A 23,700-nucleotide genomic window follows, 5' to 3' on the forward strand; every position below is an offset into this window, starting at 1 on the left:
TCAAATATCTAATGACCCTGTGGGTCCCCACAGTCACCCTCCACTGACTGTCTCGGGCCCGCAGCTCTCAGCTGTCATATGCTTTCATGCATCCCTTTTTAGATCTTCTTTTTCCCCTGATCAGAATACATTGCATCAGGGATTGCGACCCTGTCATTAATCTGAGCGTGCCTCTGCTATTTTAAGCCGTTTAGCTTTCTGTTCAAGGGCTTCGCGTGAACATTATTTCAAAGTGTTTTCTAAGCCTCATTTCATTTCTCCGGCAGTTTGCATCATGGTGACGAAGTGCTTCAGAGTGTTGCTAAAACGTCACTGCCTCTGCTCTATCCAGCGTGACCAGGGACCTTTTCATTCTCCAGGTGTATTTATGATGGTTAGCATTTGGTTTCAGTGTCTCTTGCCCCCACCGATATAAAGTTATCCTTTCTCTCGCAGTAAGGCTCAGGAATCACGCAGTCACATTTTTTAAAAAAAGCCACAAAAGTGCTAAAAAGGTTATTTGTTTAAAATTGTAATAAAGATGCTTGTATTAGTCAGAAGGCTGTAGCCCAGGGGGAGCAGTGAGTCGCTCCAAAAGGACATCATTTTATTTTACAGTCTGTTAAATCTGGTTTACGATTATTGCAGAGAAACCTCCCCCGCCACAGATTCAAGGGGGAGGCAATTTTATTTTTGGCTGCTATCGTTTAACATCTTCCCCCCCAATATTCAGTTCTATTTTCACCCCGATTCAAGCACCCCCAAAGTTCAGTAATGAAGCTGTCATTCTGAACAGTAGGGAGACCAGTGGGGTCTGCACAACCCAGTTTGGTTATAACTGCGACAACTGGGGGGCACTGCACATGCACGAGTGCTGGATAGAAGGGCCAATCTACCCAAGACACCTAGCTGCAGGGCTTAGAATGCCAATCGCCTGCTCCAACAGACTCCCCGGAAGTGGGAGGGCTGTGAGCTCTCACTCGGTGGAAAGCCAGCCGATCAGTTTGAAGGATTCACCAAGCATCTCAATCACAGCAAGGTACATCTCCCATTCGTCAGTCAACGTCAAAACCTTTGGCAGAGATGGGCACTGAGAAGGGCAACAGTGCCAAGCCACAGTGCAGATGAGGAACAAAATGTCTGGGCCATTCAACTCTGTCACACTGCTAACAGTGTGTCACTCCTGTATTAAATAACTGACCCAATGACTGCTGATGGACAGGTTTGTATAAATAAATGCAATGTCGTAGGAACACTGACCTCCTGACAGGAGCGGCATGGTGGCACAGTGGTTAGCACTGCTGCCTCACAGTGCCAGCGATCCGGGTTCAATTCTGGTCTTGGCTCACTGTCTGTGTGGACTCTGCACATTCTCCCCATGTCTGCATGGGTTTCCTCCGGGTGCTCCAGTTTCCTCTCTCAGTCCAAAGATATATAGTTTAGGTTGATTGGCCGCGTTAAATTGCCTCTTAGATTCAGCATTAGAAGGGTAAATACGTGAGGTTATGTGGGATTGTGGTTGGTGCAGACTCAATGGACCGAATGGACTCCTTCTGTACTGTTAGGGGTTCTATGATTAAATGATCAGCACACTCACACGATGATATCAAATCTGGCTCACAATACAATGTGCCAACTCAATGCCCATTCCCAGAGCAGAATCTCTTCCTTACAATTAAATATCTGACCTTGCAATAAATCTCAATACTGTACTGAATTAGGTGAATTGGCATCTAAATGCTAAATTCTCCCTTAGCGTACTGTGACTTTAGTGTATCTTCAAGAAAGTTTTTTTTTCATCATGATCTCTGCAGTTCTGGCAGCTTTAGTGTTTCTCAGCTCACAGCCTCAGTTTGTTTTTCTCATTGCTATTGGGCTTTCTACGAGAGTCTTTTTATTGCTGCTTAAACAGGGGTTTGTTTATTTTTATTGGGATGTTTATGATGCTGCATTGTTAGGAGAAAAACCGGTTGGCGAGTCATTTTCAGTTTGGAGCTGTAGGTTTTAGTTTTAGAAGGGGCACCAAGCTGAAAAAAAGTCTCTCTCTCTCTCTGTCTCTGGTTTTAGAAATTCTGCTGGTGAGCTGAAAGCAAAGTCTTGCCCTTCTGAAGAGGGGGGGGGGGAAATCAGCTGTTGGTGGCTTACCTAGAGCCCCTGGTGTTTTGGGAAGCTGTTCTGACTTCAAACTGTTCTGAGTCTATCCAGAGAACTGCAAGTTTCAGCCAAAGTCCAGTATCACGTGAGCATTAGTCTCTGGTGCAAAAACGGATTTTGTCTAAGGGACTGGTTTGATTGGAACACATTAGATATATTTTGTTAAGGCTTATATATTATAGTGGTTATTTTGTTTCTTGTTTGTAATTGACAAGAGTTCTTGCTAATTTTCTTACTATGCATGTCAACTGTATTCTTAAATAAACTTTGTTTGATGAAAGCTCCCTAGTGGGTCATTGGAATCATACCTGACGTGAAGCTTATCATTGCTTACCCTAGCCAAATTCAAGATGCAAAATTTGTGAATCAGGCAGGCCTTCATAAAACACTTTGGAGTTTCTGACCTGAACCACAACAGTGTCTGAAAAGGAGTGTGATTTTCACTGTAACTTCATTGCAGTGTTAATGTAATCCTACTTGGGACACTAATAAATAAACTTGATAACACGGGATCTGTAAGATTTGATACCAACTTAGTGTGGCAGGTCAGAAAGCAAACTCCCACACGGTAACAGGGCCACTGAACAACAGATACTGAAAATTCCTGGATTGAAATCACTTTTTACGAGGTGCGAAAAGCTCTGTTTAATCGAATGCGGCCTAACCATTATCAAACATAGCATTTAATCATTGGCTGGGATTACTTCACTGAAACTGATCAATAACAAACTCACTGCAGGCTCAACAAATCTAAACGGACTTGGCTGCAAAAGAACCTTGGGTGAGTTGTTAATCTGAACAAGTGCTGAATAAACCGGTGAGTGTCGGGGGAGAGCTGGATTTAAAATAACACACACTGAATTGCTTTTCTCTTTCCTTTTGGAAGATCACAGATTGCAATGCTTCGCACTTGTTTCCTCTTGGTTGCAATGCATTTTTAATCTCCGTTTCATTGAACTTGCCACCTCACTCTGTGTCGCAGTTCCTTGTTGACAAGGCTAGGGGAAGGGGTTGTGTGTGCTGTTGTGGGGAACGGCTTTACACTGTGTCAGTGTTACTCTTGACCCAGACACTTAGAGTGGTTAATGTGTAGCTGAGTCACGGTCTCTTAGAGGGAATCAGGCTTCTGCCCCTGTGAGATGTGTTGGGTTAGGTGACCCCAGGCATGGGGAGGGGGGGGTGTGGTGTTAGAACAGACCTTAAAATCACTGACTTGAGGAGGGCTAAAGTCATTACCCGACTGCTTAAGCAAGAATCAAATGATGTGGGTATGCTGATTTGTAGTTTGGGCAGTGACAGGATTTGACATGATACTGCGGTACCCCATTAATGTCCATCCAGGCTCACAACACAAGAATGGGAAAGGCACGTCAGACAGACACCTTCATGGGGGGGAAGGAAGAAAATGGGGCAGTGTAAGAACTGAAGGTATTGGGACCAGCTACCCAAGGCCACAATAGCACCAGAGTCACTGGGCACTGACCAGGTGGCATCAACCTGCCCCATTGAGGATATGCCTCCTGGTATGGTGAAGGAGCCCTGCACAAAGCTGCTCCATCAGCAACATCAATTTGGCAACTGTCATAAGCACTTGGCTCCGTGATGTAACTGTCATGTGCATGTGCACACGCACTCTCATGCAGATGCAATACATGCACGAAGATACAATACACGCACACGCATACGCAGATACAATACACGCATACGCAGATACAATACACGCATACGCAGATACAATACACGCATACGCAGATACAATACACGCATACGCAGATACAATACACGCACACGCGTGCAGATACAATACACACACATGCACGAAGATACAATACACGCACACGCGCACAAAGATACAATACATGCACATGCATACGCAGATACAATACACGCACACGCATACGCAGATACAATACACGCACACACATACGCAGATATAATACACGCACACACATATGCAGATATAATACACGCACACACATATGCAGATATAATACACGCACACACATATGCAGATACAATACACGCACACACATATGCAGATACAATACACGCACACACATATGCAGATACAATACACGCACACACATATGCAGATACAATACACGCATACGCAGATACAATACACGCACACACATATGCAGATACAATACACACATATGCAGATACAATACACACATATGCAGATACAATACACGCACACACATATGCAGATACAATACACGCATACGCAGATACAATACACGCACACACATATGTAGATACAATACACGCATACGCAGATACAATACACGCATACGCAGATACAATACACGCATACGCAGATACAATACACGCACACACACACGCAGATACAATACACACACACACACATACGCAGATACAATACACGCACACACACATACGCAGATACAATACACGCACACGCGTGCAGATACAATACACGCACACGCATGCAGATACAATACACGCACACGCGTGCAGATACAATACACGCACACGCGTGCAGATACAATACATGCACATGCACAAAGATACAATACACGCACACACATGCACACGCACACACATAATACTCATGTGCACATGCACCTAAAGCTGAAACTCTGAGATGCTTCAGATGTCAATACCTGAAAGAGAACTCGATTACAAACACATTTGCTTAGGGTCATCATTGTGTCTGAACTTACGGTTCATGTTGATCTGCTGGGAGAGTTCGATCAGCTCCATCTCTGTTGGCATGTAGCCCATTGTCCGCATGCAGTTACCCAGATCCTTACATCCAATGAAACCATCCTTGTCCTTGTCAAATTCCTTGAATGCGTCTCGGAGCTCTGCCAACACAGAGTAATTTGTTCAAACACAAACCTCACTCCATAAAACAAAATCAAATAGAGAGCGAGACCAGCAACCACTTGCATTTATATAGCACCTTTCATGTAGAAAGATGCTTCACAGGAGGTTAATCAGACAAAAAACGGGATATGGAACAAAAGGAGGCGAACACAACTTGGTCAAAGAGATGGGGTCTGGTGGTGGGGGTGAGGGGAGGGGGTACGCTGGGGAGAGAGGGAGTGATGGAGGGCAGGATTTTCCGGCCATGCTCACCCCAATGCCCGAAAATCTCACCCGAGGCCTACAGACCTTCGCACGGTTCTGTGTCCTGCCCGCTACGATTCCCACGACAGGCAGGATGGGAACATTCCGCCCGGAGAATTTCAGGGAGAGAATTCCAGGCCTCTGAGTTGCGGATACATTCCAATTGTTTGAGTGTATCCCAGACATTTGGAACGGCTGCACTGAGTCAGATGACAGGGGCTGAAAGCAGTGCAGAATGAGAGGTGGGAGTTGGGAGTACATGGGGGAGGAGGGAAACATAATGAACAGCCTGTCAAATATATCTAACAGTTCGTCTTCAAACACTCTGTGATGCTTCTTCAGCAGGCTTATTTCAGCCTCTTTGTTGGTATTTTGCATTATCTTTTGTGCTAAGTCAATTTGTCAATAGATTAAGAGTTTCTTCCAAGGAAGGTAAAATGAAAGAGGATGAGAAAGGGAATTCCAATGATCCCGATCTTCAGGTGGACCCTTTGGGATTGCGAATGGACAAAGCTCCAATGAGCTGGACACGGGTCCAATCCCACTCCTTGCCTTGTCTCATACCCATTACCAGGATTGAGTAATCTCAGGTCAGTTTTACCCCAGAAACAAGTACAGTAAAGCCCAAATTCTCCTCCTCCAACCAGGTGCCTTAATTCCAACCTCACAAAGATTCATTCTTTTAATGTCTTCATGTTTTCAATAGATTTTTCCAAGTGTGCTATTAAAAAAAACCCCGTAGTTGTGAATGTGGCCCAGTGTTTGAGCATGTGACCCTGCATTTGTACCTGTGGCTTGGTGTACGCGGGGCCCTGTGTTTGCCTATGAGGCCCTGCGTTTGTACCTGTGACCCTGCATTTGTACCTGTGCCTTGGTGTACGCGGGGCCCTGTGTTTGCCTTATGAGGCCCTGCGTTTGTACCTGTGACACTGCGTTTGAATACTTAGCCCCGTACTTGTACCTGTGGCCCACGGCTATGTGTGAGGGGCCCTGTTGCTGTGTATGCGGGACCCCGGGGCTGCGTACACTCTCCTAATGAGTGTCCTGCATTGCCTGGTCTAAGGGAGGCGGAGTAAAGTTCAAGTACTCTAATCCTACCAGCTGACTTCAGCCCTGACCCCAACCTTACAGAGCGATCTTGTCCCTCACTGTTAGTATCTCTGATGAAGGTTACTGATTGAGTGTTGATGTGCGGGCAGACCAGTGGCTGTAGGATCTCTAGCAGCTGGCAAGGCTGCATGGTTTTTCATTCTGCTGCTCTGTGGGGGTTTGCACCCAGGCCCTGAAGGACGGGCAGTGACATGATCCAGGGCATCACCCCGATTTCATCCCCAACATAAAGACGATTGCTGAAGAGCCTGAAGGATGTAGTCGTTGGATTTTGGTGGCTGTGTAAAGGTCTCATCATTTCAACTCTTACAAAACACACACAAGCCTTACTGTAAAACTCAGAGAAATCCTTTAGTGATGCAGTAATGAGAGCTACACATACACACACCGAATGTAATCAATCGGACAGATTGGAATCATTCATTTGTAAGCAAATGACATCTCTAAAAGGAACAGATTATCCTTTCTGCCTTTTTGGAGATACACTTTGAGGTTAATTTGGTAAATACCACCTCCCCACTAACCACCCTGCTCCTGCACCTTCTCCATCCCAGGGGTCTTTCTGCATTGTCAAACTCCCCGCTTTGTGTCCTGATCTGTACTCAGCTACCTGGTCTCAACGTTGGGCAGCACTCTGGATGCTACAATTGGCCTCAGTGCCCCAGGACAAAGGAGAAAATTAATCCCAGTGCCCAGCTCCCGACCGTCTCACTGTGGGGCTGGTATGGGTTGAATCTGGTTGGGCGACGAGGCTCTCTCCATTCAAACGGCCCCTCATTTTAGCTTCTTCAACTAAGTTTAAACATTGGAGAGGCTGGGACTGCCCTCCTTACAGGCAAGAAACTGAAGGAGAGATTTGACTGAGGTTTATGAAATGATGAGAGGTGCAGATAGAGCAAACAGAAAAACTATTTCCACATTTGGCAATGTCGCTAATTAAGAGGACACAGCTTTAAGATAACAGGCTCAAGAATAAGAGGAGGAAGCTGATTCAATAATAACTAATCCTGAGTACAGTGTTCTTCTAAGCCTTTTCCTAAGTAATTGTTTTACGGGTGTCTGTTGAAGGTTCTGAGCATGTCGGGTTTTGGACGCCTTTACAAGTCTGTCAAACAGCGTTCTGCAAAAAATACCTGTTTTACTCGTGCTCCTGTTTTCATAGTTATTATTGGTTATGCAAAGTTGGTAGTATTGTTAAACTATGTTATGTATTTACATAAGGTTCATTCTTTAAACAATGCATTTGAATACTTTATTGTTGTCTTAAGTTACCAAACTTTCTAAAAAGAATTGGAGAAATATGTGAAATGGAAACTGTTACACGGGTATGTGGAGCACAGTGGTTAGCACTGCTGCCTCACAGTGCCAGGGAACTGGGTTCGATTCCAGCCTTGGATGACTCTCTCTGTGTGTGGAATTTGCATGTTCTCCCTGTGTCTGCGTGGGTTTCCTCCAGGTTCTCCGGCTTCCTCCCACACTCCAAAGATGTGCAGGTCAGGGGGTTGGCCATGCCAAATTGCCCCTTAGTGTTCAAGGATGTGTAGGTTAGCGGGGGGGTTAGTGGGGTAAATGCGCGGGGAGAGGTCGGATGTAAGCCTGGATTGAGAATCTGTGTAGACTCGATGGGTCAAATGGCTTCTTTCTGCTTTTGGGGATTCTGTGATATGGGAGAAGAGAAGGGAGAATGAGACAAGGAGCCAGCACGGTGGGCTGAATGGCCTCATCAGTGCTGTAAAACTCTATGACATTGATGAGTGTATAAGTGAGGAATATATCTTAAGTTGTGCAGTAAGTAACTTTTTCTTTTCATACGAAATATTGGGATAGTTGACCCGAATGCAAGTAGGAATGACACAGCCATTGCGGAGTTAAGGGGTTTCTGAGCAAATATCTAGCTCCAGAACGCTGGTTAATTGCACTGATTACTGGAAAAATGGCATCTGGGTAAAGAAACAAATATTCTCGCCATATATGATGCTTCAAAATGATTCTGCAAAGAGAGGCCACCAAATCCCCCACAAAGCATTCTAAACATCTTCACCGCATGCGTTTTAATAAAATATTTCATCAGGTTTTCAGAGAATCTTACAGGGCAGAAGGAGGCCATTTGGTCCATTGAGTCTGCACAGACCACAATCCTAGCCAGACCTACCCCCACAGCCCCATGTATTTACCCTAGCTAGTCCCCCTGACACTAAGGGGCAATTTAACATGGCCAGTCCACCTAATTGGCACATCTTTGGACTGTGGGAAGAAACCGGAGCACCCGGTGGAAACCCATGCAGACACAGGGAGAATGTGCAAACTCCACACAGACGGTGACCCGAGACTGCAATCGAACCCGGGTCCCTGGCGCTATGAAACAGCAGCGCTAACCATTTGCCACCATGCCACCCGCATGGTAAAGTGTTCTTGTAAATACGACACAAATGAATGAAAATCAAAATAGTTATTTACCTTCAATTTCCTCGGCCCCGAGTTCTCTGTCCTGGTGATAAAACAATTTGATATTAGACTGTTTCCCATACACTCTGCCGATGTTAAACACACACACAACGCAAACACAACAGTGCCAATCACATTAACAACACAAATAGCATTTGGTTATCTTCAACAGGAAGGCAATAACTTCATTGATTCATTCCCGTTTTTAACAGTGTTAGCTGTGTTTCTTTTCATTAAAATAACCACACATTGGATTTCCCAAAGGGATCTAACAGAGGGATCACTTGGGGTACACGATAGAAACCCAAATGATTAAAAAAAGATCAAATATTATCGTCACCACCCACGCTGCACTCGAGTCCCTGTGGTTCTCACTGGTCACAAAACATAATAGTCAGAATTTTATCGGCATGCCCACCCCACGAGGCTCACAGAACGGCATTCTCCATTGGCCTCGGGTGGCCAAGGCTGTGAAGTTCGGGTAAATCTGTGAGCTCCTCATTGAGAACAGTCCACATTAAAAATAACTGCTTCCGTACAGCATGCAGAATTAATGGGCTCACACTGTGACCCAAAGCCGCAAGCCGGGGGCAGCACTGACGGAATGCATGCCCGAGAACACTGTACCATCATCACTGCATTGTCACCATTGCAGCGTCACCACTGCACCATCATCACTGCATTGTCACCATTGCAGCGTCATCCCTGCAGCGTCACTACTGCACCGTCATCCCTGCACCATCATCACTGCATTGTCACCCCTGCAGCATCATCCCTGCACCATCACCCCTGCATTGTCACCACTGCAGCATCACCCCTGCACCATTACCACTGCAGCGTCACCCCTGCACCGTCACCACTGCAGCGTCACCCCTGCACCATTACCACTGCAGCGTCACCCCTGCACCGTCACCACTGCAGCATCACCCCTGCATTGTCACCACTGCAGCATCACCCCTGCACCGTCACCACTGCACCGTCACTGACCGCGGTCCCTGGGGATGAGCTGCTCCTGAAACAGAAAATGCTGATAAGCACTCAGCGGTTCTGGCAGCTTCTGCAGAGAATCAGGTGACTTACCCGAAATGGTAACTCCCAGTGGGATTTCCCACTCCTGTCCGCCCGCAGGAACCGCCGTGAGTGGGACGGGAAATTCAGGGCAGGAATTCTCCCCGGTTCCTCCCTCCGCGGATGCTTGACTGACCTGCTGAGTATTTGCAGCAACTTCTCTTCCTGTTTTGGGTTTCCAGTAATCCAAATCCCTTCACATCTTAAAAGATACATTTGTGGGTGGGGATTGGGGGGGGGTGAGATTTCTGGCTGCTCACCAGACCTCGACCTTCTGTACGTCGGGATGGTAAAAGCTATGCCTCGATCTGAACAATATGAGGGTGCCGGGGAATGTGATAGAAGTATATTCCTCCTATACCAGTGGCGGGCAACCTGCGGCCCGAGGGCCACAGGCGGCACATCTAGGTTCCGTGTGCGACCCAGAAGACATTTCGTTGCGCAGGGTTGCTGCATTCCGCTGATTTCCATTTGTGTAGCCTTTTTTTCCCTACCAGTGTGACTGAAGTGATTCACACGTAAAGCAAGAGCGAGCAAAGTGAGGTGGGTGTCGAGTGCTCACAAAAACCGTGCGCTCCCTCTGCATCCAAAGTGAAAATAAATATACGTTTTGCTTTCACCATTTGAAATTGACGATTGTTCTATTAGTAAATGAACGATTACACATTTTCTATAACTTGTTATGAAATATTCGGCGTGTATTAAATGTATTTCAATCTTATTCGTGGGGACATGGCCAGCGAACGGGCCCGATTTCAATCGTAGGGCCCACTGAGATGAAGCAGGGCCCACTCCTGCCGCCCACTCACTAGCCCAGGTTGCCCGTCACTGGACTACATAAAGAGCATGTGCACTATCTGTGTGAGTGCACGGTGTGTGTCTCCGTTGTGGTGCATTGTCGTTCTGTGTACTGACTGCTGTTGCTCAGTTAAGAGTAGACACACAGAATAGACGTACTGTCATTGCGATGGTCACATAAAAAGGAAAGACCCCAGGTTGTCCCAGCGTGCGTTGCAGGAAATGAAGCAATCTTTGAGGAGCACTCACAGCTATAAGGTAGGAAATACAGCAGTCAATTTGCATCTAACAAGCTCCCACAGTCAGCATTTAGAAGATAACCGGATAATTTTTATTTAGTAACGATGGTTGAAGGATAAATATTGGCCAAAACACCAGGGAAAGTGTCACTGTTCTATTTCTAAAAAGTGCCATGGGATCTTTTGCATCAATTTGAGAGGGCAAAGGGCATCGTGATGTCACATCTCATCCAAAACGTGGCACTTCTGACAGCGTGGCACTGCCCCAGTCCCGACTTGAGGTTGCTCACACTGAGCACATTAAGGATAAGGAACATTGGGAAGAATGTGGTGAAGGCAATGGCTGATTTCACTGAAATAAGAAGAGAAAATGCTGGATAAACTCAGCAGGTCTGGCAGCATCTGTGCAGAGAGGAGGAGAGTTAATGTTTCGAGTCCGTATGACTCTTCCTCAGAGCGAAAGCGAGGGGAAATGCTGATGGGTTTTATGCTGTTTATGGGGTGTGGTTGGAGCCAAACAGAAGATCAGTGATAGGTGTGAGAAAGGAGAGACTGCACGAGGAATGTTAGGGCACAAGACAAGGCTTATTGGACTGTGGCACTTTGCCATTTTCCTTGTGGAAACAACTCAAGAGTGAACTAAAATCCTCCAAACGCAGTTGAACATGCTCACTACAGAAGGTGTAATATTCACGGCTGGAGGCTTTGTCCTGTTTAAGTGTCAATTACCAGTCTGCACTGTGTGTTACATTATTATATCAACACAGAATGCTTATCTTCACTTACACATGCTGTGTGGCTCTATGTTGGCACAGTGTCAGGGGAAGAAGTATGAATTACACCCCAAATTCTTCAACATTTAAAACCTCGATGAATAGCTTCTTCAAGCCTGTCAGCAACTGGTGCCTGGACTGAAGAGGCTAAGACAAGAACAAAAACAAGTTGCGCTCTTGAGGACTATTCATAAAGACCTACTGGCCACCAGCGAGCACTATACTTACACATTCAGCTCATTCATAAAGATAGACCAACAACCAGCAAGTACGGTACTGTACCTTAACACTTAGATCATCAATAACAACTACCAGTCACCGAACCATCACAGTTCATTCATAAAGCTTCCATGACAATGCTAAGATTGAGTCTTGCACTGGAGTGTTGTTTTGTACACACCTTTATTCCTCCCCTTCCGGTGAGGGAATAATAGATTAAAGCCTATACACCACTCTGTCGGGTACACAGGTAACTCGCCTTCAGATCCTGCTCTCCTATTCTTCATTCTCCTTCCAGCCCGGATCTTTGTGTTTTCCGAGAGAGATGTGAGAACTTTGATGGCCCTGGCAGCTGAGGTCATCTGCAAACGCATCTCGGCACTTGGATCGAGATCGACCCCCTCATCAAGATTGCCTACTCACGCAGCCACACCTTGTGGGGAGATCCAATCCATGTTTTTTCTAATTCTTTCATGGGATATTGGGGTTAATGGTAATATTTGTTACCCATCCCTACAGGGTGGATAAGGGGGACACACACACATCACTGCCCCCCCCCCCACCTTTATCCAACTCCCCCACTACCCAGACCGATTGCCACCCCTGCCCCCCCTTCCGCCCCCGCCCCCACCGATCACCAGCAGAGTGGCGGTGGGCTCCCCCCCACCTCAATACCAGAGATCCATCTGCCCCCACCACCAGAGATACAACTGACACGCCTCCTCCTCCTCCCCACCCCAACCAGACAACAATCTGACCTCACTCATCTCCCCTCCCCAACCAGAGAATGATCTGACCCACCCCCACCCACACCACTGATCTGAGTCAGAGAGCCGTTGGAAACACTGAACACGTTCTTCAGAGGCTGGAGCACCCGACTCAGCCTCTTATTTAGCAGGTCCCTAAAAGTGCGGTCCTGGATTGGTAAACGCAGTGGTAAAGGGGGAAATGCTGATAGAGTTGGGCAGGCAGTTCATTAATTCAATTCAAATACATTCAAAAGTATTTGAATTGTCATTGCGCCCGATTTGGGTACGGAACGGAGCCCCGCCATTCGCGGGTCTCGGTAAAGTGGCGGTCTGCACGGACACGGGTGCAGATCGCGATAAAGGCCTCACACCCGACTTTACTGCGATTTCGCGCCCGAAATCGCGCCCAAAGGAGCAATTTAGCATGGCCAATCCAGCTAATCCGCACATCTTTGGACTGTGGGAGGAAACTGGAGCACCCAGAGGAAACCCACGCAGACATGGGGAGAATGTGCAAACCCCACACAGACAGTGACCCAAGCTGGGAATCGAACCCTGGTGCCTGGCGCTGTGAGGCAGCAGTGCCACCGTGCCACCCACGAATTGGATTTTGAATTTGGTTTTTGGAGCAAGCAAGGAATGGATTTGGGTTTGCCCGGTCCACTCAGAGCATTGGCTTTGTAACTATAAGGATGGAGTAAAATTTAAAAAAACACAGTGACCCCATTCGCCAGCCGGAAAGCTGGGGGAACCCTGCCACGGCCATTTTGGACACCCCGATGCGACAGCCATCAGTCAGTGACTGTCCGTCACCGGGGCATCTGTTGCTTAGTGGGTCAAGATTCTGCCTCCAAGAGCTGCTGGCCAATCGGATGGTAAGTGGTAAAGGTCATGGGTGGAGAGGGGACTCACAATGTTGAAATGGCGGCGCGGGCTCGTTGGGCCGAAGGGCCTGTTTCCCATGCTGTGTTGTTCTTTGTGGCATTGGCAAGGACGGGCCATGGTGAAGAGAGATCACAGCAGACGTGAGATAGCAAAATAAAATTGTGAAAGATGAGATAATTCAGCACGTATTGGCATTCATACTGCCCTGGCATCTATAACAATCTGTCAGGCTTCACCCTGGACAGGCTAGTGCTAAATCCACACAAGGTCAGAGAGTGGTGAGTCTCTGGAACGAGCTGCCAGAGGTAGCGGTAGAAGAGGGTACAATTTTGTCTTCTAAAAAGCATTTGGACAGTTGCATGGGTAAGGTGGGTATAGAGGGATATGGGTCAAATGCGGGCAATTGGGACTTGCTTAGTGGTAAAAACTGGGCGGCATGGATTTAACCAAAGGACCTGTTTCCATGCTGTAAACCTCAATGACTCTGTGATTCTAGGTCCTTCTGGCATACCTGTGCCTGAATAAAGTTTCTAAAAGTTTATTTATTAGTCAAAGAGGACTTACAGTCATACTGCAATGAAGTTACTGTGAAAATCCCAGCACCTATTCGGGTACACTGAAGGCGAATTTAGTACGGCCAGTCCACCTAACCAGCGCATCTTTTGGACTGTGGGAGGAAACCAGAGCACCCGGAGGAAACCCACACAGACACGGGGGAGAATGTGCAGACTCCGCACAGGCAGTGACCCAAACCGGAATTGAACCCAGGTCCCTGGCGCTGTGAGGCAGCAGTGCTAACCACTGTGCCGCTCCAATAATCTTGGACCTAATCTTGCACCTAAGATGAATACCATATAAATATATCGTATAAATAGCCAACTTGCAATTAGATAGCAACACAACACCAGGAAGTCACAAGCATTTCACAAACACTGAGGTACAATTATAGCAACGGAGGGAAATGTAGTGGAGTGTGCGCTGACAGTCAATTAGTGCTTAACAAGCTCCCGCAACAGCAGACGAGAGAAATGACCAGCTCATCTGTTTAACCAACGCTGTTTGAGAGGTAAATATAGGCCAGGATAATAGGCAGAGCTTCTCTTCTGCCACTGGGATCCCTGATGCCCACCTGAGGAGCAGATGGGAGCTCAATTTAACACCTCATCCAAGAGCTGGTGCCTCTGTCATTGTGGAACTCTCCCAATGTTGCACATGACTCTCAGCTCAGATCATGTGCTAAGGTCTCTGACGTGGGGGTTTGAGTCCATGGCTTCAGGATTCAGAGATGAGAATGCTGCCCACTCAGCCAAGGCTGAGAACCTAAAACAGCACCAAAGCTATAGAAGACATCTATAGAATCCCCTACACGGCAAAAGTAGGCCATTCAGCCCATCAAGTCTGAACCGACATTCCGAAATTTTACCCAGGCCCACCCCCTGGTCTACCTCTGCAACCCTGTTCATTTCCTGTAGCTAATCCACCCAACGTAAACATCTTGGGACAATAAGGGGCAACTTGGCACAGCCAATCCATCTAACTGCACGTCTTTCGGACTGCGGGAGGAAACCCATGCAAACACAGGGACAGCGTGCACTCTCCACATAAACCGTCACCCGCTTCAGTCCTGGATCCCGGGCACTGTGATTCAGTTCCCATCCCAGTTCCCTGCCATTCTGAACAAAAACCAGGCAGAACACTGAGCAAAGATCACAATAACTGCAAACAAATCAATGATTAAAATTGTAAAGAGTGTAGCGCTTGGTTCCACAACCCTTCCTCCTGCCTTTAGAACCCCACCAGCCGTGTCACACATTGCCGAGTCTGCCTATGATTTAGTGCAGCAGTCACAAAGCACCTTCTATATCATCGCACCCACATGTTTTGTTGTGTTTAGATGAATTGGCTGCTCAGACTGACATTAATAAATAGGAATACGATAATTGATACCCAAGAGAGATTAAGTGGGAATAAATGACAGAGAGGGGTCAGGATGACTTTATTAAGCACAGAGTAAAGGCAGAGCAGTTTGTATCTAATGCATGAATCACCAGATAACATTAACAGCCTTGAGGTATCTTAGTTTTGGTATATTTTGCATGAATTGTACTCAGTGTTTTTCCTCAGGTTCCACCGTCTCCCTTTAAGATGGTGAAACGTGCTGCGATATAATTACCTGGGTAGTAGCAACCTCCACCCCAGGGATCATTCTTTGTTTGTGAGAATGGACAATAAGTGTCGACAGGTGTGGGAGGCCTCGGCCCCGGGCCTGGCCTGCTGTCCAGCCACAACTGTGCACTTTACAGTGCAGTTGACTGGATGGTGATCAGTTCAGGGGCCTCACTTCCTGGTGCTGTGGGCCGCCCAGACCACAAAAAGTGCCTTCTCTGCCAACCTTAGCTGGGATCAACTAAGAAGTCTCACAACACCAGGTTAAAGTCCAATAGGTTCAGTTAGGAATTCCGAGCTTTTGGCGTGCTGCTCCTTCCTCAACCTATTGGACTTTAACCTGGTGTGAGACTTCTTACTGTGCCCACCCCAGTCCAATGCCGGCATCTCCACATCATGGAGATCAACTGACTCAGCAAGGCCAAGGTATTGAACTTTCTTGCTCTGTGCTGCCATCAGGCAGTACATTTACTCACTGACCCATGGGGCAAATGCTCCAGAGAATTATTTAACTGTTTGGAGTCTAGTTTTCTTTCTCTGAGAAGATGCTGATGATGGCCCATATCCAGAATATTCCGGAATGACCTCCACTCAGGAGTACGGTTCTGACAAAGCCCCGTAACTGTAGCCAGTGCCACTTGAGATGTGAGACGTCGCAGCCAGTATATCCTATTCCATAGAAAATGGTTATTCTTGATATCTACATGCAATAATCACACTTTGTCTACCAGGCTGAGTGTAGCTGAAACCGAAACTAAAAACACGAACAGCCAATGATGCACAGCAAGGGGGGGGAGGGTGTTTAACTGGCCCTTCATGGGGGTGGGTCTGGAAAATGCGATGAGCTATTGAAAAGTCTGTTGACTTCAGCGGGACTGTAGAATCTTTGTGGTGGGAGTGGTCCATAAGCACTTGGAAAAGGGAATACTATGTAAACTAATTTTACCCTCCAATTATATTTGTCAAAATAGAAGTTCAGATACTGGTATCATATAATTATAGAGGCCCTACAGTGTAAAAGAGGCCATCAAGTCTGCACCTCAGAGCAGAGCATCTTACCCAGGCTGGCTCCCCTGCCCTATCCCAGTAACCCCACACATTTACCATGCATGGCCTGTTTGCCTTTGGACAATGGGAGCAAACCTGAGCACCTGGAGGAAACCCACGCAGATACGGGGAGAGTGTGCAGACTCTGCACAAACAGTGACCCAAGGCTGAAATTGAACTTGGGCCCCTGGCGCTGTGAGGCAGCAGTGCTAACCACTGTGCCACCACAGTATGATTCCACTCTGTCTACATTATTTTTTATTCAGCATTTGTTGTAAGAAGTCTCACAACACCAGGTTAAAGTCCAACAGGTTTATTTGGCAGCACAAACCACAAGTTTTCAGAGCGCTGCCCCTTCCTCAGGTGAGTGGAAGCTCTGTTCACAAACAGGGCATATAAAAACACAAACTCAATTTACAAAATAATGGTTGGAATGCGAGTCTTTACAGGTAATCAAGTCTTAAAGGTACAGACAATGTGAGTGGAGAGAGCATTAAGCACAGGTTATAGAGATGTGTATTGTCTCCAGACAGGACAGTTAGTGAGATTTTGCAAGCCCAGGGAAATCATGGGAGTTACAGATAGTGTGACATGAACCCAAGATCCCGGTTGAGGCCGTCCTCATTTCAGCCTCTGATCTTTGGGTAAGCGTTCTCCAAGACAGCCTTCACAACACACGACAGCGCAGAGTCGCTGAGCAGAAGCTGATAGCCAAGTTCTGCACACATGAGGACGGCCTCAACCGGGATCTTGGGTTCATGTCACACTATCTGTAACCCCCACGACTTGCCTGGGCTTGCAAAATCTCACTAACTGTCCTGTCTGGAGACAATACACATCTCTTTAACCTGTGCTTAATGCTCTCTCCACTCACATTGTCTTTAAGGCTTGATTACCTGTAAAGACTCCCATTCTAACAATTATTTTGTAAATTGAGTTTGTGTCTTTATATGCCCAGTTTGTGAACACAACTCCCACTCAGCTGATGAAGGAGCTCCGCTCTGAAAGCTTGTGGCTTGTGCTACCAAATAAACCTGTTGGACTTTAACCTGGTGTTGTGAGACTTCTTACTGTGCTTACCCTAGTCCAGCGCCGGCATCTCCACATCACAGCATTTATTGCCCATCCTTAGTTGCCTTTAGAGGGCAGTTAGTTCAGAGTCAACCACATTGCTATGGGTCTGGCGTCACATATAAGCCAGACCAGGCAGATTTCCTTCCCTAAGGGACATTAGTGAACCAGATGGGTTTTTCTGACAATCGACAATGGTTTCATGGTCATTGGTAGATTCATAATTCCAGATATTTTTTACTGAATTCAAATTTGACCATCTGCCATGGCAGGATTCGAATCTGGGAACATTAGCTGAGTTCTGAGTTCCTCGGGTGGATGTAGTTGTTACTAGGGGGCATAACTATAAGGTTCATGGCGGGAGATATAGGAGGGATGTCCAAGGTAGATTCTTCACTCAGAGAGTGGTTGGGGTGTGGAATGCACTGCCTGCTGTGACAGTGGAGTCGGACACTTAAGGAACTTTCAAGCTGTTATTGGATAGGCACATGGAGCACACCAGAATGATAGGGAGGGGATAGGTTGATCTTGGGTTCGGACATAGCTCGGCACAACATTGAGGGCCGAAGGGCCTGTACTGTGCTGTACTGCTCTATGTTCTAACACAAAGGGTGTGTAAGTGTTTGCCGAGGCTATTACACAGATCACAGAATGATGAAGTACAAATAAAGGCCATTTGGCCCATTGAATCTATGCTAGTTATATATAATTTTATATATAGTTATTTAATTAGTCTCACTCTCTTGCCTTTTCCCTGTAGCTCTATATTTCTTTTACTTTCAAGTATTCACTTCTGTTTTGAATGCTACTGTTGAAACTGTTTTCCTAACCCAATCAGGCAATGCATTTCAGATCACATCCTGCTGTGTAAAGTAGTGTCGTCATATTGCCTGATTCTTTTAGCAAGTATTTTCAATCTCTATTGTCTGGTTACCAATCCTTCCAGACCCAGAGCCAGCTTCTCCTTATCTATTCTCCCAACACGAGTCATGATTTTGCACATCTCTATCAAATTTCCTCTCTGCTTGAATTAAAAGTTTAAAGTTTATTTATTAGTGTCACAAGTAGGCTTACATTAACACAGCAACAAAGTTACTGTAAAAATCCCGTAGTCGCCACGCTCCAGCGCCTGTTCGGGTACACTGAGGGAGGATTTAGTTTGGCCAATGCACCCTAACCAGCACACCTTTCGGACTGTGGGAGGAAACCGGAGCACCCGGAGAAAACCCATGCAGACACGGGGAGAATGTGCACACTCCTCACAAATAGTGACCCAAGCCGAGAATCGAACCTAGGTCCATGGCACTGTGAGGCAGCAGTGCTAACCTCCTTAAGTTCTTTACCCTGGTACTATTCTTTTTAGCGCGGCACAGTGGTTAACACTGCTGCCTCACGGTGTTGGGGACCCGGGTTCAATTTTGAGCTCGGATCATTGTCTGTGTGGAGTTTGTACATTCTCCCCATGTCTGTGTGGATTTCCTCCGGGTGCTCCGGTTTCCTCCCACAGTCCAAAGATGTCCATGTTAGGTTGATTGGCCATGCTAAATTGACCCTAGTGTCAGGAGTAAATATGTGGGTTTGTGGGGATAGGGCTTGGGTGGGACTGTGGTTGGTGCAGACTTGATGGGCTGAATGGCCTCCTTCTGCTCTGTAGGATTTTATGATTCTAATTCTCTTCTGCATGGACATTCTGGTTTACCATTCCTCCACAGGGATCATAACAATGCAGGTATCCTTCAGATAATGTGCTGCCTGATCCTGAACACAATAATTCAGCTCAGACCTGACCAATAGTTTCTTTTAGAATATCTTCCTTGCGTTTATAATCGAATTACAAAGCCAAGGATCCCATATGCTTTTCTCAACCTTCCATCTCATCTTCAAAGATCTGTGTATCTACACCAACCCTTTCACCCCACCTTCTCTACCCTGTAACCCTTTAAAATTGTATAATTTAGTTCAAATTGACTCCCTGCACTCTCCTTACCAAAATTAATCATCTCACATTTCTCTGCGTTAAATTTAATCTGCCATGCATCATGTTTATTCCTCTAGTCTATATATTCCTGACGTCAGTTGTTAGCCTTCTCATTGTTCACTACATTTTAGAATTTTGTTGAAATTGCATTGTCCGTGCGCCCATCCATTGACTCTGTCTACACTTCCCGCTGCCTCAGAAAAGCAGCCACCATAATCCAGGACCCCACGCACTCCAGACATTCTCTCTTCCACCTTCTTCTGTCGAGAGAAAGATACAAAAGTCTGAGGTCATGTACCGACCCGACTCAAGAACAGCTCCTTCCCTGCTGCTGTCAGACCTTTGAATGGACCTACCTTATATTAAGTGGATCTTTCTCTATACTCCATTGGTAACTGCAACACTATATTCTGCATCTTCTCCTTTCCTTCTCCCTTATGTACTCTATGAATGGTATGCTTTGTCTGTATAGCTTGCAAGAAACAATACTTTTCGCTGTATACTGTGACAATATCAAAAAAGCATACACAAGTCTAGGTCATTAATATCTAAAAGAAGAAGCAGTGGTCCAAATACTGAGTCCTAGAGAACACATATGCAAAATGTCCTCTGAGAAACAAGCACTCATTATTACTCTCCTTTCTGTCCCTTAGAGATTTTTTGTGTCGATGCTGCCACAATCCATTTAATTCCACGGCTGTTACTTTCCTAACCAGTCTACTGTGTGATATTTTGTCAAAAGTTGATTGAAAGCCTACACGCCCAACATCAATCATGGGCAGTTTAGGCCTATACTCCCTGGAGTTTAGAATGAGAGGCGATTTAATTGAGATTTGCAATTGATAAAGGGGGATTTACAAAGATGAGATGGAGAGGATGTTTCCTCTTGTTGGGCAACCTAGAATATGAGGTTATAGTTTTAGGATAAGGGGCAGCAGATTTAAAACGGGTGAAAAATGACTTCTCTCAAAGGGTGGTGAGTCTGTGGAACTCACTACCCCAAAGTGAGGTGGATGTCGGGACTTTGAGTAAACTTAAGGAAGTGGTGGACAGATTTTTAATTGGTAAGGATTTAAAGGGCTATGATGAATGGTCAGGAAAGTGGAGTTGAGGCCGAGATGAGATCAGCCCCAATCATATCGAATAGCGGAGCAGACTCGAGGGGCTAAATTTCCTTGGTCTTATGATTCTTATGAGCTGCATTACCTTCATCGACCCTTCACTTGAAAAACTCAATCATATTAGTTAAACACATTTTGCCTTTAATAAATCCATGCTACCTTTCATCTTATTAGCCCAAATGCCAATTAATTTTGTCCCAGATTATCATCTCTAAGATTTCCCCCACAACCACTATTTAGTGGGCAGCTCCGTGACACAGTGGTTAGCACTGCTGCCTCACAGCGCCAGGGACCTGGGTTCGATCCTGACCTTGGGTCACTGTCCGTGTGGAGTCTGCACATTCTCCCCTTATCAGCCTGGGTCTCCTCTGGGTGCTCCAGTTTCCTCCCTCAGCCCAAAGATGTGGGGCTTAGGTGGACTGGCCATGCCAAGTTGCCCAATAAATGTTCAGATTAGCCGTGGTAAATGCACAGGGTTACAAGAATGGGGCTGGGGAGAGAGCACAGGTAAAATGCACAGAGAGTTGGTGCAGACCCCATGACTGAATGATTTCCTTTGCACTGTAGAGATTCTATGTAGCTAACTTGCTGGATTTATCACTGTTCCCATTTTTAGTGTTCATGTCACATTTGCAATCCTCCAGTCCTCTGGCTTGTATCCAAGATAGATTGCAAAATTGAAGCCAGATCCTCTCCAATCTCCAACCTGATTTCCCTCAATAACCTTGAATACATTGCATCCAGACTGGATGACTGTTCTACTTTAATGATTGCCAACTTCTAAGTATCTCCTCAGTATCTATGTTATCCTATCTAGTGTCTCAACTGCTTCCTTTTTCATTGCAACCTTGGCAGTGTCCTCTTCTCTACTGAAAACTGATGGAAAGTATTGAGTGTCTCAGCCACATCCTCTGCCTCCATTAGAATATCTTCTTTTTAATCCCTAATTGATCTTTTTTTTTGTTCATTGGGGGATATAGGCTTCAAAGACTGGGCCAGCATTTTTTGCCCATTCCCTAGTCTCCCTTGAACTGAGTGGCTTGCTAGGCCATTTCAGAGGGCAGCTGACAGTCAACCACATTGCTGTGGCTCTGGAGTCACATGTAGGCCAAACCAGGTAAGGATGGCAGATTTCCTTCCCTAAAGGGCATTAGTGAACTAGGTGGGTTTTCCTGACAATGGTTTCATGGTCATCAGTAGATTCTGAATTCCAGATATTTTTATTGAATTCAAATTCCACCATCTGCCTTGGTGGGGTTCGAACCCGGGTCCCCAGAACATGAGCTGAGTTTCTGTATTAAAAGTCTAGTGATAAAACCACTAGGTCATCGCCTCCCCATATTCTCTCTTTGTCTACCTATGGCCTTGCCTGTTCGGTGGTGGGTCACCTGGCAACCAATCCCTTATTGTTTCAAAGCTTCAGCATTTTCTTCAGGGCCAAGATCCCATTACTGTTAGTGAAATGAAAAGCACGGCCCATGAATTCACATATAAGGATCTGTTTAGCATCCTGAAATGGTTCTGAACTTTAAATAAATTGTGTAGATTTTATTTTTAACATACCCTTCTAGATTTAGAGTATTTTAATTACTTCAACAAAAGCCTGTAATCACATAATCCAATCAACAAAACCTGCTGTGATAATTTGATCATTAAAACCATCTGAAGGGTTTCCAACAGCATTTGTATTCATTTTTTAAGCTGCTAATCTATTTTCATGCTCTCTCTCCCTCTACTCCTAATTTCCTTTTTAAAATTTCTTCTACTTTCTATATTCAGCTTGGATCTCAGTTTGCATGTCTTTTTTCTGTCTCATTTTAACTTGTATATCTTTAATCATCCAGGGAGTTCCAACTATGGACCCCCTTTCTTTGCCTCTCCCCAGCACAGAAATACGTCCATCTCTTCTTTGAAGGCTTCCCATCATTCAATTAATTGCCCATTCAGTTTCGATTCCAATCCATCTGGGCCACCTTCCTTTTTAACATAGAAACATAGAGGATAGAAGCAGGAGAAGGCCATTTGGCCCTTCGAGCCTGCTCCGCCATTCATCACAATCATGGCTGATTGGCCAACTCAATAGCCTAATCCTGCTTTCTCCCCACGATCCCATTCACCCCAGATGTTATATCCAGCTGCCTCTTGAATACAGTCAATGTTTTGTATAAACTACTTCCTGCAATAATGAATTCCACATGCTCACCATTCTTTGGGTGAAGAAATGTGTCTGTAATTAGCTCTCCTTTTATTATGTATCTTAATGCGTGATTGCTCATGGACCTTTTCCAGAACCATTCCAAACCTTCTGTGTTGTGATCAGTGTTCCCTAACTGCTTCCCTAGTGAAACCTGCTTCACTTATCCCATTTACTTTCCAGAACTAGATCCGGCGTTACGTCCTTTGTAATATTAAGTTCTCAATCTTCCCCTTCTCTGAACCAAATTTCTGTTCTTGTCAATCAGTGTCCCATGTGTTGACGTGTCTGCAACTCACCAGCCTTACGTACCATGCTCGCATGTCTGAATGCACACACACTCCAAACGCATATTAAACTGCCTCACATTTGTCGCATATCTAAGCATTTCTTTTTCTGAACTTTTCTTTAGGAGCAGGAGTAGGCCACACTCAGCCCTTTGAGCCTGCTCCGCCATTCTATAAGATCATGGCTGGTCTAGTCGTAGTCTCAATTCTGTATAATTCCTCTGTTCCCTATAAGCCTTGACTCCCTTATTTATCAAAAATCTAACTCTACCCTGAATCAATCCAATGGCGCAGCCTACACTGCTCTCGGGGAAGAGAATT

The 23,700-nt window shown here is 45.9% G+C and overlaps 1 protein-coding gene across 1 annotated transcript in view; it reads right to left on the reverse strand.

Moving 5' to 3' along the window:
* cabp1a (calcium binding protein 1a) overlaps positions 1-23,700 on the reverse strand; it is a 39,800-nt gene that overhangs the window by 10,358 nt on the left and 5,742 nt on the right. The window contains exons 3-4 of the mRNA XM_080208706.1: positions 8,797-8,827; positions 4,821-4,964 (exon numbers count right to left, since the gene is read on the reverse strand). Of these exons, the coding sequence (XP_080064832.1) occupies positions 4,821-4,964; positions 8,797-8,827 (175 nt within the window). The remainder of the gene's footprint in view (positions 1-4,820; positions 4,965-8,796; positions 8,828-23,700) is intronic.

Source organism: Carcharhinus amblyrhynchos, chromosome 20, assembly GCF_965287045.1.
Source record: "Carcharhinus amblyrhynchos chromosome 20, sCarAmb.v2.hapA, whole genome shotgun sequence".
Taxonomy (NCBI): domain Eukaryota; kingdom Metazoa; phylum Chordata; class Chondrichthyes; order Carcharhiniformes; family Carcharhinidae; genus Carcharhinus; species Carcharhinus amblyrhynchos.